The sequence below is a fragment of the Solea senegalensis genome, linkage group LG8 (assembly GCF_019176455.1).
Source record: "Solea senegalensis isolate Sse05_10M linkage group LG8, IFAPA_SoseM_1, whole genome shotgun sequence".
Taxonomy (NCBI): domain Eukaryota; kingdom Metazoa; phylum Chordata; class Actinopteri; order Pleuronectiformes; family Soleidae; genus Solea; species Solea senegalensis.
This window is the reverse complement of record NC_058028.1, coordinates 23,704,273-23,717,777: the sequence shown is the minus strand read 5'-3', so window position 1 is coordinate 23,717,777 and position 13,505 is coordinate 23,704,273. Positions and strand designations below refer to the sequence as shown.

The 13,505-nt window shown below is 40.4% G+C and overlaps 1 protein-coding gene across 1 annotated transcript in view; it reads left to right on the top strand.

Moving 5' to 3' along the window:
- The window catches only part of brip1 (BRCA1 interacting helicase 1), a 76,271-nt gene extending 65,731 nt beyond the window's left edge, over positions 1-10,540 (top strand). Inside the window, exon 27 of the mRNA XM_044032959.1 lies at positions 9,589-10,540. Within this exon, the coding sequence (XP_043888894.1) occupies positions 9,589-9,645 (57 nt within the window). The 3' untranslated portion in view covers positions 9,646-10,540. The remainder of the gene's footprint in view (positions 1-9,588) is intronic.
- Positions 10,541-13,505: the final 2,965 nt, after the last annotated feature.

The window sequence follows — 13,505 nt, the reverse complement described above, 5'->3', positions numbered from 1 at the left end:
GCTGAGGTCATCTGACTCGCTGCAGTTTCTCACTATTCTTACACTAATCAGTGCCCACACGTTCATTTATTTAGGGCCTCTGCCACACACAATATAATTTATTAATATAATGAATTAATAAATATGTATTTCACGTTATAGTCGTGACAGTTTGATCCAGTGAAGCGCCTTGTCTCCCTCTCTCTCTGTCACACAGGCAAACGAACGCGACGCAGACGCGTCAGCACAGTCAGACTTGTTAAAAACATCATTTGTTTTTTTGCAAACAGACATGACGTCAATGTGTGTCTGAATAAAGGGTGAGGTTGCCAGATCTGATCACATCCAGGAAGAATTTTCACACCGGGTGTGAACACTGATACATGGTGTTATCCACATGCAGTCGCATTATTGAGGACAGATGGTAATACCAGGTCTGAACAGCTCCCCCAGAATTACTCACCCCTAGTTTGGGAACCACTGTGTTAAACCACCCAACAGGATACACAGTAGAGATTTAGCTCCATCCTAACGTCTGTCGACAATAATAAGATAATAATGTAGTCTTTTTTCACAGTGAGGGGCCATATTCTCTATGTAATGTTTTTAGTGTAGGAGTGGATGTGAATATTTCTTCCTCCACCAGTGGTTATCTTCATCACTATCTCCCAGCACAGGCAGACATTTGTCTGTGAGGAGGATGCACAGACTGGACTACACCTCAGGGAACCTGCAGTCAGAGTGGTGCAGAGCTGCAGACATACTGTCTTGTGTTAACTTCCTGACTGTGTAATTATATCAGGATGTTGTTTATGCTATCACAGATGTTGCTAGTCATTGCTTGGGCTGTATGTGTCTCTGTGAGATGAGTGCCAGCGATAGCAAACCATGGCCCTGTGCTTGTGCTCTTTAAGCAATTAGTGATTTCCTCGCGCGACACACCCTTTCACCCAACTGCTTGTTTTGAATGACTGAGATTTAAAAAAAAACGCAGCTCAAATCTCATGCATCTCTGCTTCTGTTATGCAGGAAGTCGTTGTGAAGGTGTTTTCAGGATGAGCCTGGCATGGCTTTGCCCACCCTTCCTGTCCCTGGTGATGAAAATCACTCAGCTTGTTAAGCCTTCAATGCCTCATGACAGAGGCCGAGGGCTTCATGACAAGATACTAAACAAACACTTTGTGGTGATAAAGGACAGATTGCTGGTCCATACAAGAGCGTCTACTAAAGACCGTTCCACTAGAGACACACTCGAACTTCTAACCCTGCATTCTTTGTTCCTACTGTCTGTAGCTATCATTGACACACACAATTTATCCTGTACATCTGCAGTGTGGAAATGTTAACATGAAGATTCTCACCGTTGTGGTTTAGCAAGAGTAGTGGACGTTTGTTGACGACATTTATCGCGACACGCTTTTGCATTTCCAAGCTGTGTCTTGACCAAAGTGTCAGGAAATCGACTCCATGTGAGTCTCATTTTGCCTATGCAACCTTTCCTGCTACCTTTTCTTCCCTTACAACTTTATAAAACCCATAGAAAAGTGACTATCCCCAAAGCTTTTAGATCAAAGGTCTCAAACCCACGGCCCAGGGGCCACATGCTGCTCTCCAATTGATTTTATGCGGCCCAACACTTCATATCAAGTTATAAAGAGTGGATGTTTTTGAATGAATTTTGCATCATTAATACATTTTTATTGTCAATGATATCTCACTCCATGTCAACGCTAATACTTTTATTTTGAAATTCTATGAAATATCGTCCATATCATGAAGGAATATCCAGATATAATTTATAAACTTTTTCACTTGATCACTTGACCGACCCCCTCCTGACCAGACTCGATGTTTGAGAACCCTGTTTTAGATGGAAGTCTCATCTCAGGATGGCTGACTGTACTGTGAAGTGCATACTTGCAGAAGTTAACAAATTGGGCCACAACCTACATCCCCCAGATGGAATAATCTAGTTACACACCTTATCTGACATCACGTTTATTTGTGCATCTCCACGTCATCATCCTGTAACAGAAGATTAAGTGTGAGCGAAGCAAATAGCCAGACAATTTAAATGTGTTGTATTCGGCCAACACTGAAGTTTACTCCCTCCTACGTGACAAAAACAAGCCTGATATGTGTTAGCATGTGTCCTGTGAATGTTTCCTGCCAAAAGCTGCTGTCAGAATCTTTCCTGTAGCTGTTATGGAACACATTATGTAGTTTTCAATCCAACGTAATGGGATCACACAACAGCTACTTTAACAGGATGTGTGACCCATTCTTCAGCCATCTCCCTGATCAACTTGGCTGTGCCGCGTTAAGTAGAGACCTGATTTGATGGCCAGGCTTTGGCAGATCGTCACAGCCTAAGCCCAGAGAGGATGAGCCACAAATCACCTGCTAAGACTCTTTGGAGTCAGAGCTGAGGACCTAAATCCTTAAGTTTACCTTTTCTTACCTGTGCTTAGTCCTCTTACGGTACGCTCAGTTTGCAGGACACAGGCCAGCCGGCAGGGTTACGCCCTGGAAAAGTAATCCAACACCTGCTGTAAGGAAACCAGGTGTCCAGATTAATTTGTGTTGTATCACAAGGACCGGGTCTGGTTTTTTACACCTCAGCTACTTGACCCAAGAGAGGACATGGCCTTATCAAGCAATTGTTAGTGCATGAATCCTCACATTTTACATGTGTGAACACGACTTTGTCCTCCGGTCGCGTTAAAGCCCGCCTCCTCATTGCGCGTCCTCCGACCTATTGCAGTTTCTCAGTCAACTCAAAGTACTTTTGTGCTCATATGTGGATTTATTTACATCTACTGCCGCAAAATAACTCTGAACAACTGTTAAAATCGCATTTAAACCCTACGTATGTGTAATTAGCGCTGTTGTGTTAGCTGTTGTGCTGATAGTCACACAGAGACATTGCCAACACACACATCTGTCAGGCCGGTTAAAAACACAATTTTGTTTTCACAAGCACAAGCGCGTATTAGCATACAATCACATGTGGTCACAGCCAGGACACATCTAAGATACATTTCAATGCCAAAAATGATTATTTAAGAGAATTTCATTTGAACAATGTTGCTGCAAAGTATAGATTCATTTCCTATTTTAACCATAGACTGTATGTAAAAGGGGATTTTGTCCCAGAGTCTACAGATTGAAGCCCATGTGGAAGTGTCTGAATCCTGTATTCTATTACAGGGTCATACAGAGGGGGCTGTATTTTAAATATTGAATTTTAATATTCAGACACAAAACCAATAAGCTGTAAAACACTTATTGTGCAAATACTAATAAAATGTCATGACCTACCATAGCTTGAATGCAGCCCTGACTGCGTGCTTGTGGCAGAGCTGGGTATTTGTCGAAGTCTCGATTACAGGATGAGATGCAGCTGGTGAGGCTCTGCCCTGACAACAGGACACCTGTCTCCACTCTGCTGTCCACTCAGTCACACTCACACTAACCCACGGGGAGACACGAGAGGATGGAGCGCGTGACAAACTGATGAGATTCGAGGAGACTTGATATTCCACACTCTGTGCCTTATGACAAAATTCACATGGACGTAGGGACTAACAGTCAGTGCCATAAAGAGATTTGAGACACATTTGATGCCAGAAACTGTCCCTATTAGTCTGTTTTAATGTTTGGAAAACATTAACCTTTAATGTGCTTTGATTACTTGATCGATTACGCCGGGGTTTCTCAGTCCTGTACCTGGGGACGCACTGCCCCGCATGTTTTAGATGTTTTCTTGCTCCAGCTCACCTGATTCCAATAAATGCATCGTTATCAGGCTTCTGCCAAGCTTGCTGACGAGCTGACCATTTGAATCAGGTGTGTTGGAGCAGGGAAACATCTAAAACATGGCAGGGCAGTGGGTCCCCAGGACCAGGACTGAGAAACCGTGGATTACACTAATCAAAGCAAGGTTTTGGGGATTAGAAACCTTTAAAAGAACTTCCAACAAACTAAATCAAACTATGGAGTGGTTACTAACAACTGTCGCTCCATGACCCATGTGACGCCTGCATTCTTTTATTCCAGCAGCACTTTATAAGAGTGTTATAACTGTCTGCCTCTATGTGCAGTAGCAGTTACTGATGGCAAATATGTGGTTGTCAAGTGAGGTCAAATTATTGAGTAGAACACATTTAAAAACCCAGACATTTAAAGTGGAAGTAAATGTAAATGTAGCCCTTTGGCTAATTCTGGCATATTTTCATAAATGTTTATTAATATAAAATTGTCCATGTCAGAGCGGACACAGTGTAGTGGTGCAAACTGAACCCTGAAATATTCTGTTTTTATAAGAAATTGCCAAGTTGTAAGAGGGCAATAACATACAGATCATATTTAATATATGGATAATTTCTTTTCTTTAAAAATGTCTAAACATTTTGTTCAGAAATTTATGTCACAAATGATCACATTTACACGTTCTAGGTTTGAAGAAATGATCTTAGGACTTTAAAATCTCATTGTTTTTTGCTTAAACAATGACACGCTGTTTTGTCATGGAAGTGCAAACACTGCTCTGATAAGTGAATGCCACTGTGAAGATGGTGAATAGGTACGGCTTAATGCCCTGCACCTGTGAAGGTTCTGTGAAACCGTGAAGGTTAGGAAGAGAGGTTGTATGGCTTTTACGTCGAGCGTGCAAAATGATGAACTTAGCTGTCTCTTGCCTCTCACCCAGCCTTTCTTTAGATACTTAATCACCTTCAGTAGGATTGTTCCTCCTTCTGAGAAGCTGCCCGTCAGCAGCATGTGATCCCAGATAAACCGCACTAAATACTTGATCCGGACCAGGCCGACAGCTAAAGACGCAGCTTTAAGGAGCCGGCTCTGAGCATTGTGGTTACAGATTTAGTGGAGGACAAACATCTCAGAGGGATATATGTGACTGCCCTGCTCTGTCAATCCCACCTTTACTTAGTCTGGATGGACTGTTGCCAGAGTGGCTGCAAAGATATTAGTTTTATTTTCTGTAAGTGCAGCGATAAGAGTGTGAAAATGAACTACTGCAGAGTGACACAACAGCCTATTTGTAGTATATGGGTGAAATAAAAGCACTTTTATTTGCAAAGAGAGAATTTATGGTAGAAGTATAAACAGTAACATAAATGAACTCAGCCCAAAGGAGTTAATGTAAAGCATTATTGAGAGTTTTTGAAAAAAACACAAAAAACACTTCCTAATCTGTGTTTTGAGTCTGCGCTGCAGTACACTAGTATATTTCAAATCAAATAATGTATAAACTAAATAGTTAATACTATTTACATTTACATTATAATACATTTTTGGATGAATAAATAAAGTTGTAGTGCATTTATCAACTTTCTAAGAATATAAAAATATGTAAAGTTACATGAATAAGTGACAATCTTCCCAGTTAATCAACTGACTGATTCAATCTACCTTCACATAAAAAGAACAATTGCTTTTGTTTTAATATCAATCTACCTTCACATAAAAAGAACAATTGCTTTTGTTTTAATATCACTACACAAACAAAACTGAATTCTCCTTTTTTTTTTTGGTTGACCCCTTTACCCGTTAATCATCATCAGTGGGGAATGATTTTTAAATCTCTGCCATCACATGACTACATTTAGCACTTGTTATTGTCTTATTTCAACACACCAATTAGAGCATACAATATACATTTTTCATGCCCTGGATAACTAGATACGGCCTTATTCATGTTAATGAGACATTAGTGACAAACCAAGACAAGTGCAGATACTTCACTCTGATATTTGAGAGGCCTGTTTGATGTAACACATTTCATCCAGTAGAGGGTAGAGGTGCTCTAACAGGACACTCTCCCACCTCCAAGCCTCATTGTCTCATTGCATACCACTAACCTGCAATCCCACGTCTCCACAGCCTGTTTGTACAGTGTGTGTGTGTGTGTGTACTGATGTCATACTTCCTCCCCAAACGCACAGCAGGAAATCACTGTCACACTTTTTTTTCTCTTCTGTCCATCAGTTGAAAGTGAAAAACAACGTAAGGAACCCTCTCCCTCTGTAATTGTGGGTAAACATAAGCACAATGTCCTGAAACGCAGGGACCTTTCAGGACTTGTGTAAGTCTGGGGAAGTTTCCTTTCCTTTGACTTTGTTAACCACGGGCACGATCGTTCAATAGAGCCACTAAGCCGAGATGAATCTTGTCGGAGTGGAGGTGAAAGGGGGCAGTTTGTGGCTTTGTCTCATGGCGCTTGTCTAAAAAGCCAGACATCAAATAGGCTCCAGCCACAAGTGAAAGAGGGCTGAACGGGTAAAGGAAATAATTAGGGAACCAAAGGGTGCGTCTCCTAACTCGCTTTTAGATGATGGCAAGGCAGGCGTTTGCTCACGACTAATGATCTGCCTTAATCATTAGTGAAGGTTTTGGTTTTGGTTTTTAAAGTTAGCTATTATTAGCGTGTAGCATTTTGGCTGCAGAGAAAAAACATTACCATCAAAGTTAAGTGGTTTATGCAGTTCACACTTGACTTTTAAAGTCCAGTGAGTTATTTACTAAACGCATGGCGTCACTTTACAATCTACATGAGTATTTTACTTTTCTTATTTACTTATTACGTGTCATACATGATGAAATTGTTGTCATTTGACATTTACTCTTACCTCTCTTTAAACTGTGTATTATAACAAAATCTAGCATGTATGGTTCTTCGGGTACAAAAAAACACAAAGAAAAACCCATTCAAAAGCTTTCAAAGTAAATATTTAGTTGTACATTTTGAACATTTATGTCACTGGTAACAACAGTTATTAGTTACACATTATGCTTAACTTATTGTTTAAACTGTGTGACATTCTGTTGGGTCAGTAGTTACAAACCTTTCAAATGTCGAGATTCCAGTAAATCATATTTAATAGTTTAATGACAGTATTCAAATATCAGACAGACGGGGGGAACAGATACAGACATGTAAGAATGTAAGGCCACTGGGGACAAACAAGGGGCTGTTTACGACTGATGATATGTTAAATACTAAGTTGAATAGTTTTTCAGTGATAAATGGGACTGCCTTGGTCCACTTGTGTCTTAGACACAGTAGATGCACCTTAAACCTGCTGCAGCAAAATGGAACATTACCCAGATCACATCAAACTGAATGTTATCTGTTCCCAAGTCAGATTTTGCTTATTAGGAACCAGATGATTTGTGGATCCTCTGGTGCAGGTTATCAAGTATATCCAGCTGCTGCTGCTGCTGCTGCTGTGGACAAATGTGGGGGGAAGTGGAACTTCTAAATATGGTAATGGATAGGAAAAGGATCAGGTGTGGTTTGGACTCTGCTTCGCTGCTATCAGATGTGACTTTCTTTCCCACTGGATGACGATACTGTCAGTCTTTATTTAACTCGTATAGGCGAGTGATTGTTGCAGGATTTAGGATATCAACATGACTGCGCTGTCAGTGATTTCCTCAGTGCGTGGCTGAGGAAATCCATGCACTGAAACACGTCAGTTAAACTGCTGTACATTTATTTATTAGCGTTGAGCAATATCCACAAGTGTAATTATTGTTTTTCTGCCTTGTTAATGCAGTTTTTGTTGTTTACCTAAACAAACTATATGAACACACCCCTGCTGTCGTACATAAGTGGACATTATTTCATCCAAATTGTGGCTTGAGTTGAAGCACATGTAGACACTTATACACTTATACCAATACATACTGTATCAGTCAGCGATAACTAATTGCCCACCATGAAATCATTTATTGGTTTGTGACCTCTCGTTTTTAAATCCTGTAGTATTTTGTCCGGCGCCATTGGAAGAGTGGGGTGGACCTGAATGAGAGCCCGTCCACTGCATGTCCACCTAAACCTGCAACTATTCACCTATAATTGTCTGTCAATCACAAGGTGTCCCTGCCTCTGTACGTCCATTGCTCTGTTGTCTTTTTGACTCTAAATGGGACCAAAAATGAGCCGTTCATGAAGATAACCTCAATAACCTCCACATTCACTTCACTTTCTGGACCCAAGACTACGTCCATTTTCCTGTAGAAATAAACTCAATTCTCCCAGCTTTTTGTTTTTTTCATGAATGTAAAATCTACAGTATGGTGCCTGTAATTGTATGAATGGGCCACATATGTGTGCTTATGTGTTATAGTGCAGGGTTTCTCAGTCCTGGTCCTGGAAAAACATGGAGATCCACTGCCCTGCATGTTTTAGAGGTTTCCTTGCTCCAACACACCTGATTCAAATACATGGGTCGTTATCAGGCTTCTGCAGAGCTTGCTGATGAGCTGACTATTTGAATCAGGTGTGTTGGAGCAGGGAAACATCTCAAAACATGCAGGGCAGTGGGTCCACAGGACCAGGACTGAGAAACCCTGTTGTAGCGTACCTCTACTTTGATACAAATATGTTTTGTTATTATGTCCCACATCAAAGATTATTTGAAGTCCAAAGACAACACTCACTTTTGTGCTGTGACATCAGTGCTGAGGAATCTGTCCCATATCAAATGCTCTTTTTAAGTGTTAAAGGTCTGTTTTTCTTGCCTTAATGTCTAATACAGGAACGCATTGTAATGATTATTTTACAGATGCTTTTATCCAAAGCCACTTTGAAATGTAGGGATTCTGTTTTATAATACGATTTTAGTTTGGTTTATTCTGCTGCCAACAGCTGTATGTTTGATCAAGGGACACAAACACGTTTTATTGTCCCCCCCTAATAGAGAAGCGTGCCCTTCTGGCCCAGTCCTCCAGCATCCCACTCTTCTGTCCACTGTTGGTAATCCATCTGAGAGTATTGTGTTCGGGCCTCCTGTAAACAGTGAATCATTTTCATGAAGGAATAAAAGTAAGGAGAGTTAAAACATCCCAGCATGTTCACTTTCAGTACCTCAACAATGTCACCATGTGCCTGTGGCACCTGAAGTAAAGCTAAATGAGAAACCGCCCGACTTCCCTTGTCCTTTTCATGCCAGATCTTTCTGCATGTGGATCAAATAAGAATTATCCACTAATTGACTGTTTACAGGGCTCCAGAAAAGCCCTAATGGACTTGATATTAAATCCCCCTCTGATATTTAAAGTGTCTTTTTGGAGCCACTTGCCGAAAAAAGCGAGCCATTTCTTTTTTACAAGATGGCCAAGTTAAGCCCCTCAGTGTGTCGAAATGGGCCAGCCAAACCCAAGCGGCTGTTACAAGGGATTATGGGACGACAGTAAGGAAGGGCAGTGCGATGCAGGGGAGAGAGGAATGGCCAGATCTCCCCTCAATGACTTCCAGATGGACTGCAAGCACTAGGTTCTCTCACTGGATGTACGTACTCAGCTTGGTTAACTTCGTGTTCCATAACAGGCTTAAACCTAGCTTCTCTGTAATGAGAGTGACTGGAGTTTTATGTGGAAAGTTGGAAAACATAAATTTCAACGTGTCTCCACTGTCTTTTAAAGCCCTGTTCGTGTTTTGACCGAAAAAACTATGGAGTGAGATTGTTGGTGTAAACTTGTACCTAAAACAAAGCCATATTTGCCTCATTTGAACTGTATTAATACCCATAATAATGGAATATTTTCTCTGTAGTTTCAAACACTGTTGTGTGTTTTTAACAGATATGGCTGGTCCCAAGTGCAGTCCACTTCTGCTCTCTCATCCACATTAAAGGCTGAAGCTTGAACAGAACCAGAGGATCACCAGCAGCTTGGGGCGTCACAGAGTGGTAGGTAAATCAGGTAATAGCTCGGGGCCACAAAAACCACCCTGCAACAGCAACCCTTCATTTTTATGATCAGTTATGCACAGAAGGTTGTAAAAACACCCCGGTTAGAAACTCTAGTGGCCCTTTCCATGCATTCCACATTCCGTGTCAGCAGAGAGTTGCATGTGCCCACGGTTCCATGCACACTAAATGTCGGTCTAGTGTTCCACACATGTGCAGTTGATCCCACATTCCATTCCACACCAATATACTGTCTTCCTGGAGCATGTGAAGTCGACACGTACAGTCCACGGGGTTACAAACGTTTGGGCTGCGTCCGGATGTCCGCATAGCGGCCGCGTGTACCAGCATGGTCATGGGTGGATAAAGAAACGTATAACATTATATACACCTTCGCTGACCTCTGCAGACTTGCTGACCCAGAAACCCTGTGTTACTTTAAGGAAACAAGGCTTATGTATTAGACCTTCAGTTCCGTTCAGTCCAGAGGCCCCAAATTCTCTTTAAACGCCTCTGCAAACAGTGCCAGAGATTTATTTCTGCCTGTGTATTAATCCAGTTCTTGTTGGTTCCATGATATAAACTACAGTATGTGTAAAGAGGTATTCTCTGTGTTATAGTGTCAGAGTTTATTCATGATGAAATTCAGTTCACATATTATGTTTGTGATGTTATCACACATTTCAGGCATTGTCCAACACTCATATTTATCATTTAAAGCTTAAAACCTACCAGCCATGTACAGTTTATTAATATTTAGCTAAGCCCGCAGTCTTAAAACTACCCACATGTTAGACTCAGGATGCAAAACCTGGTCTCCAGTATTAAATTCCTGCACCATCCGCCCTGACCATCTCCCCATGACTTATGTGTGGTTCAAGAATGTATCGGACTAATCCAGACAGTCTTTCTTGCATATGAACTTAATTTTTATGGTTTCCATATGTGCGCTCTCGCATGTTATATCACATTTGCTGCAAATGACATTATAGGATGTACCTTTTTCTTTCATTCCAGGAAGCAACTGGCTTAAATGTTTTTTTTCTTCCCATTAATGGATTATCTTGAAATTTAAGAATTGACGTGGGAAAGAAACTGATGCAGACTTGATGTTTACTGTGATGGATCACAAAAATTAAACACGCTTCAAGTTTCAAGAGTCTGACAATTGATTTTTATGCCATATTGAAATGAATGGAAGCCATTTGTCAGCAAACAGGAAGACTTCCATGTGTGATCTGCAGTAGCTGAAATGTGCTTCAATAGGAACCAGGTTAGAGTGTAACTTAACTAAGACTAACTAAAACTGTTTTTGAACAGCTAATAAATATCACCATGATCATAATTAATTTCACAATAGCCGTTTGGTGATTTGTTGATTTGAGTGGTCGCTGTGTGGGAAGAGCCTCCCTTGAAATGCATCAACAGCTGAGAGAAAGATAGAGAAAGAGGTGCTGACATGAACCAGGACCTGACCATCAGCATAACTCATGATCTAATAATTCTCTCTGTGTGAGACAGAGCAGTGCGCTGTCATGCTGAGGTGCTCATCCTGCCATCTCTACATTCCACACAACAAATTGGCCTCACCTTGATTTTTAATTTGTCATAATATGACAGTTTCTCCAGTGGATCATTTATTGTGTTGGTTTTTGATTCAGCTGGAGAGTCCGATGTTTAGCAGCCGTACAGTGAAAGCAGTGCAGCTCTATACTGTAGTCGTGGAGCGACTGTGTCTGAAAAACAGCTTCTTTGAAGCCTTGTTTAGTTTGAGTGCAAACTACGTCACCGTAGATCTTTAAAAGCTTTTTAGCATTTATTTTACAAGTTTATTTAGGAGGGAGGTTTGCATTTAAATGCTCAGCTTTGGCAGCTTACAGTTTCCAAAACCACAGGCAAACATATACTCTACTTTATAGGGTTTATGTTTTTTTTTAACCCCAGTTAAGATGAAACTGAGCTCACATCTGTATGAGTTAACGTTAAGACTCCGGAGCCTCCTTTGCCCTGACGGGGATTTCATCACACTGAAGTCATCGCAGAGTTGAATAAATGATGGAAAGATACTCTTACTACATTTGTAGATTTTTGATATTAATATTAAATGTCCAGTTATGTACGTGGCTCATTTCAACTGGAAACAACACAGGGTTTATGTCCATTATGTGATTTGATTCTAACGTTTATTAAGTGGCGGAATCCGTGATGAATCTGTGTTTGTACTTGTACTGTCAATGCAGAGTAATATTATTTACACTTTAAATAATAAGTACACATATTTAGTGACAATAAAATGCTGAAAAGACGTCACCACAGTAATGGCAGTTTTTCTTACGTTTAGTACGTTACCAGATTTATCTACAGCCACAGAAAAGTTAGGTAACTCAAACCCTTAAAGAAAGGTTAAAGAAAGGTCATACGTAATTATAAAGGTTGGAGAGAACAGTGCATACTTGTCAGTGAATGGATGTGACTAGTTCCCTCCAAGCTACAATAAAGGCACTGAACATTAATACTGATCGCATCCAATATGAATCTATGTCCAGTGATTTTTTATATTTTAAACAGTTCACATGCGACGTGACAAAATGAACTCAGTTTTTAATTTGAAAATGCAAAAATGATCATTTCTTACAGTAGTTTAGTACCATTGTGCTGTTCTCGAATGAAAAACAGCAAAAAAAAATAATAGAGCTATGAAAATGTTTATTTATCAGATGTGCAAAAACGTCAGTATAATAATGAAAAATGTTATATGGATTTTAACAAAATGAAAAAGGTAACAATACATAAAAATACGAGGGATTACCCACTTATTACCCTCTTATACTACTACAAAACTATCAGCTTTCCTGTCGAGGCTGTTTTGTGTTTGCAGTCAGAGAATTGTTTCCAAGTATAGTCATTCGAGAGTGGGATTTGTATGCAGCTCTTTTTCCTTTTATTTTTTTAACACTACTAACTATGGATGAGCAACAGTCGTTTTAAGCTCCCATCTGGTTCTGCCTCTGAGTCCACTGCTGTTCTCTTTAGAATATTGTTTGGAGCCAAGCTTTGACAACCACCCACATGCACAACTAGCACAGATCTACAGAGTGAGTGTGTACGGAGCAGTTCACAGGCAGCAGTGTCTAAAAATGCTTGAAACATGCCGATGCACTCCTGAGATGACTGGAGTTGCTGCAGCGTTACTGAATTAATGAATGCATTAAAAACGAGAAAAAAACAAATTTGGGATTACCAGCGACGCTCTCCCGTCAGCTTTGCTGTTCAATAAGAGAAAGATACGAAAAAGAGAAAGACTTGATTTTACTTGACTCCGTGTTCATCCTCTTCATCACCACTTGATTATTTCAGAGTGAAGTAAAACCAGTTTGACCTACTTCTTTGGACCGAGGATCAAAAGATGCTGCATTCCAAAAGAGTGAAATATTTTCAACTCGGTGTGCCGCAGATGTGCACAGAAAAACAAACGCATCACACGGGATGTGTGTGGCGAACCTGCTCCATTACTTCTGGTTGTGCATTTGAAATAATGCTCTCAGAAGATGCTGCATGTGAACAGACCAATACACTGACATCTCACACTGGCTCCTTTTATTGAGCTCCTCTTATTTGTGTGTGGAAACTTCCTTATCTAGCTTTCTAGCTGAAAGTATTATTATAAAATTCCCACTCTGTGTACAATTAACTTGTTTTGTCCAACTCAACCTGCTCTAAACTCACTCCACTTTACTTGAAACATCCTTATATAATAATAAACGTTTAATTTTGGCACATGAGAAGAATCAGGATTGTAAATGTCTTAGG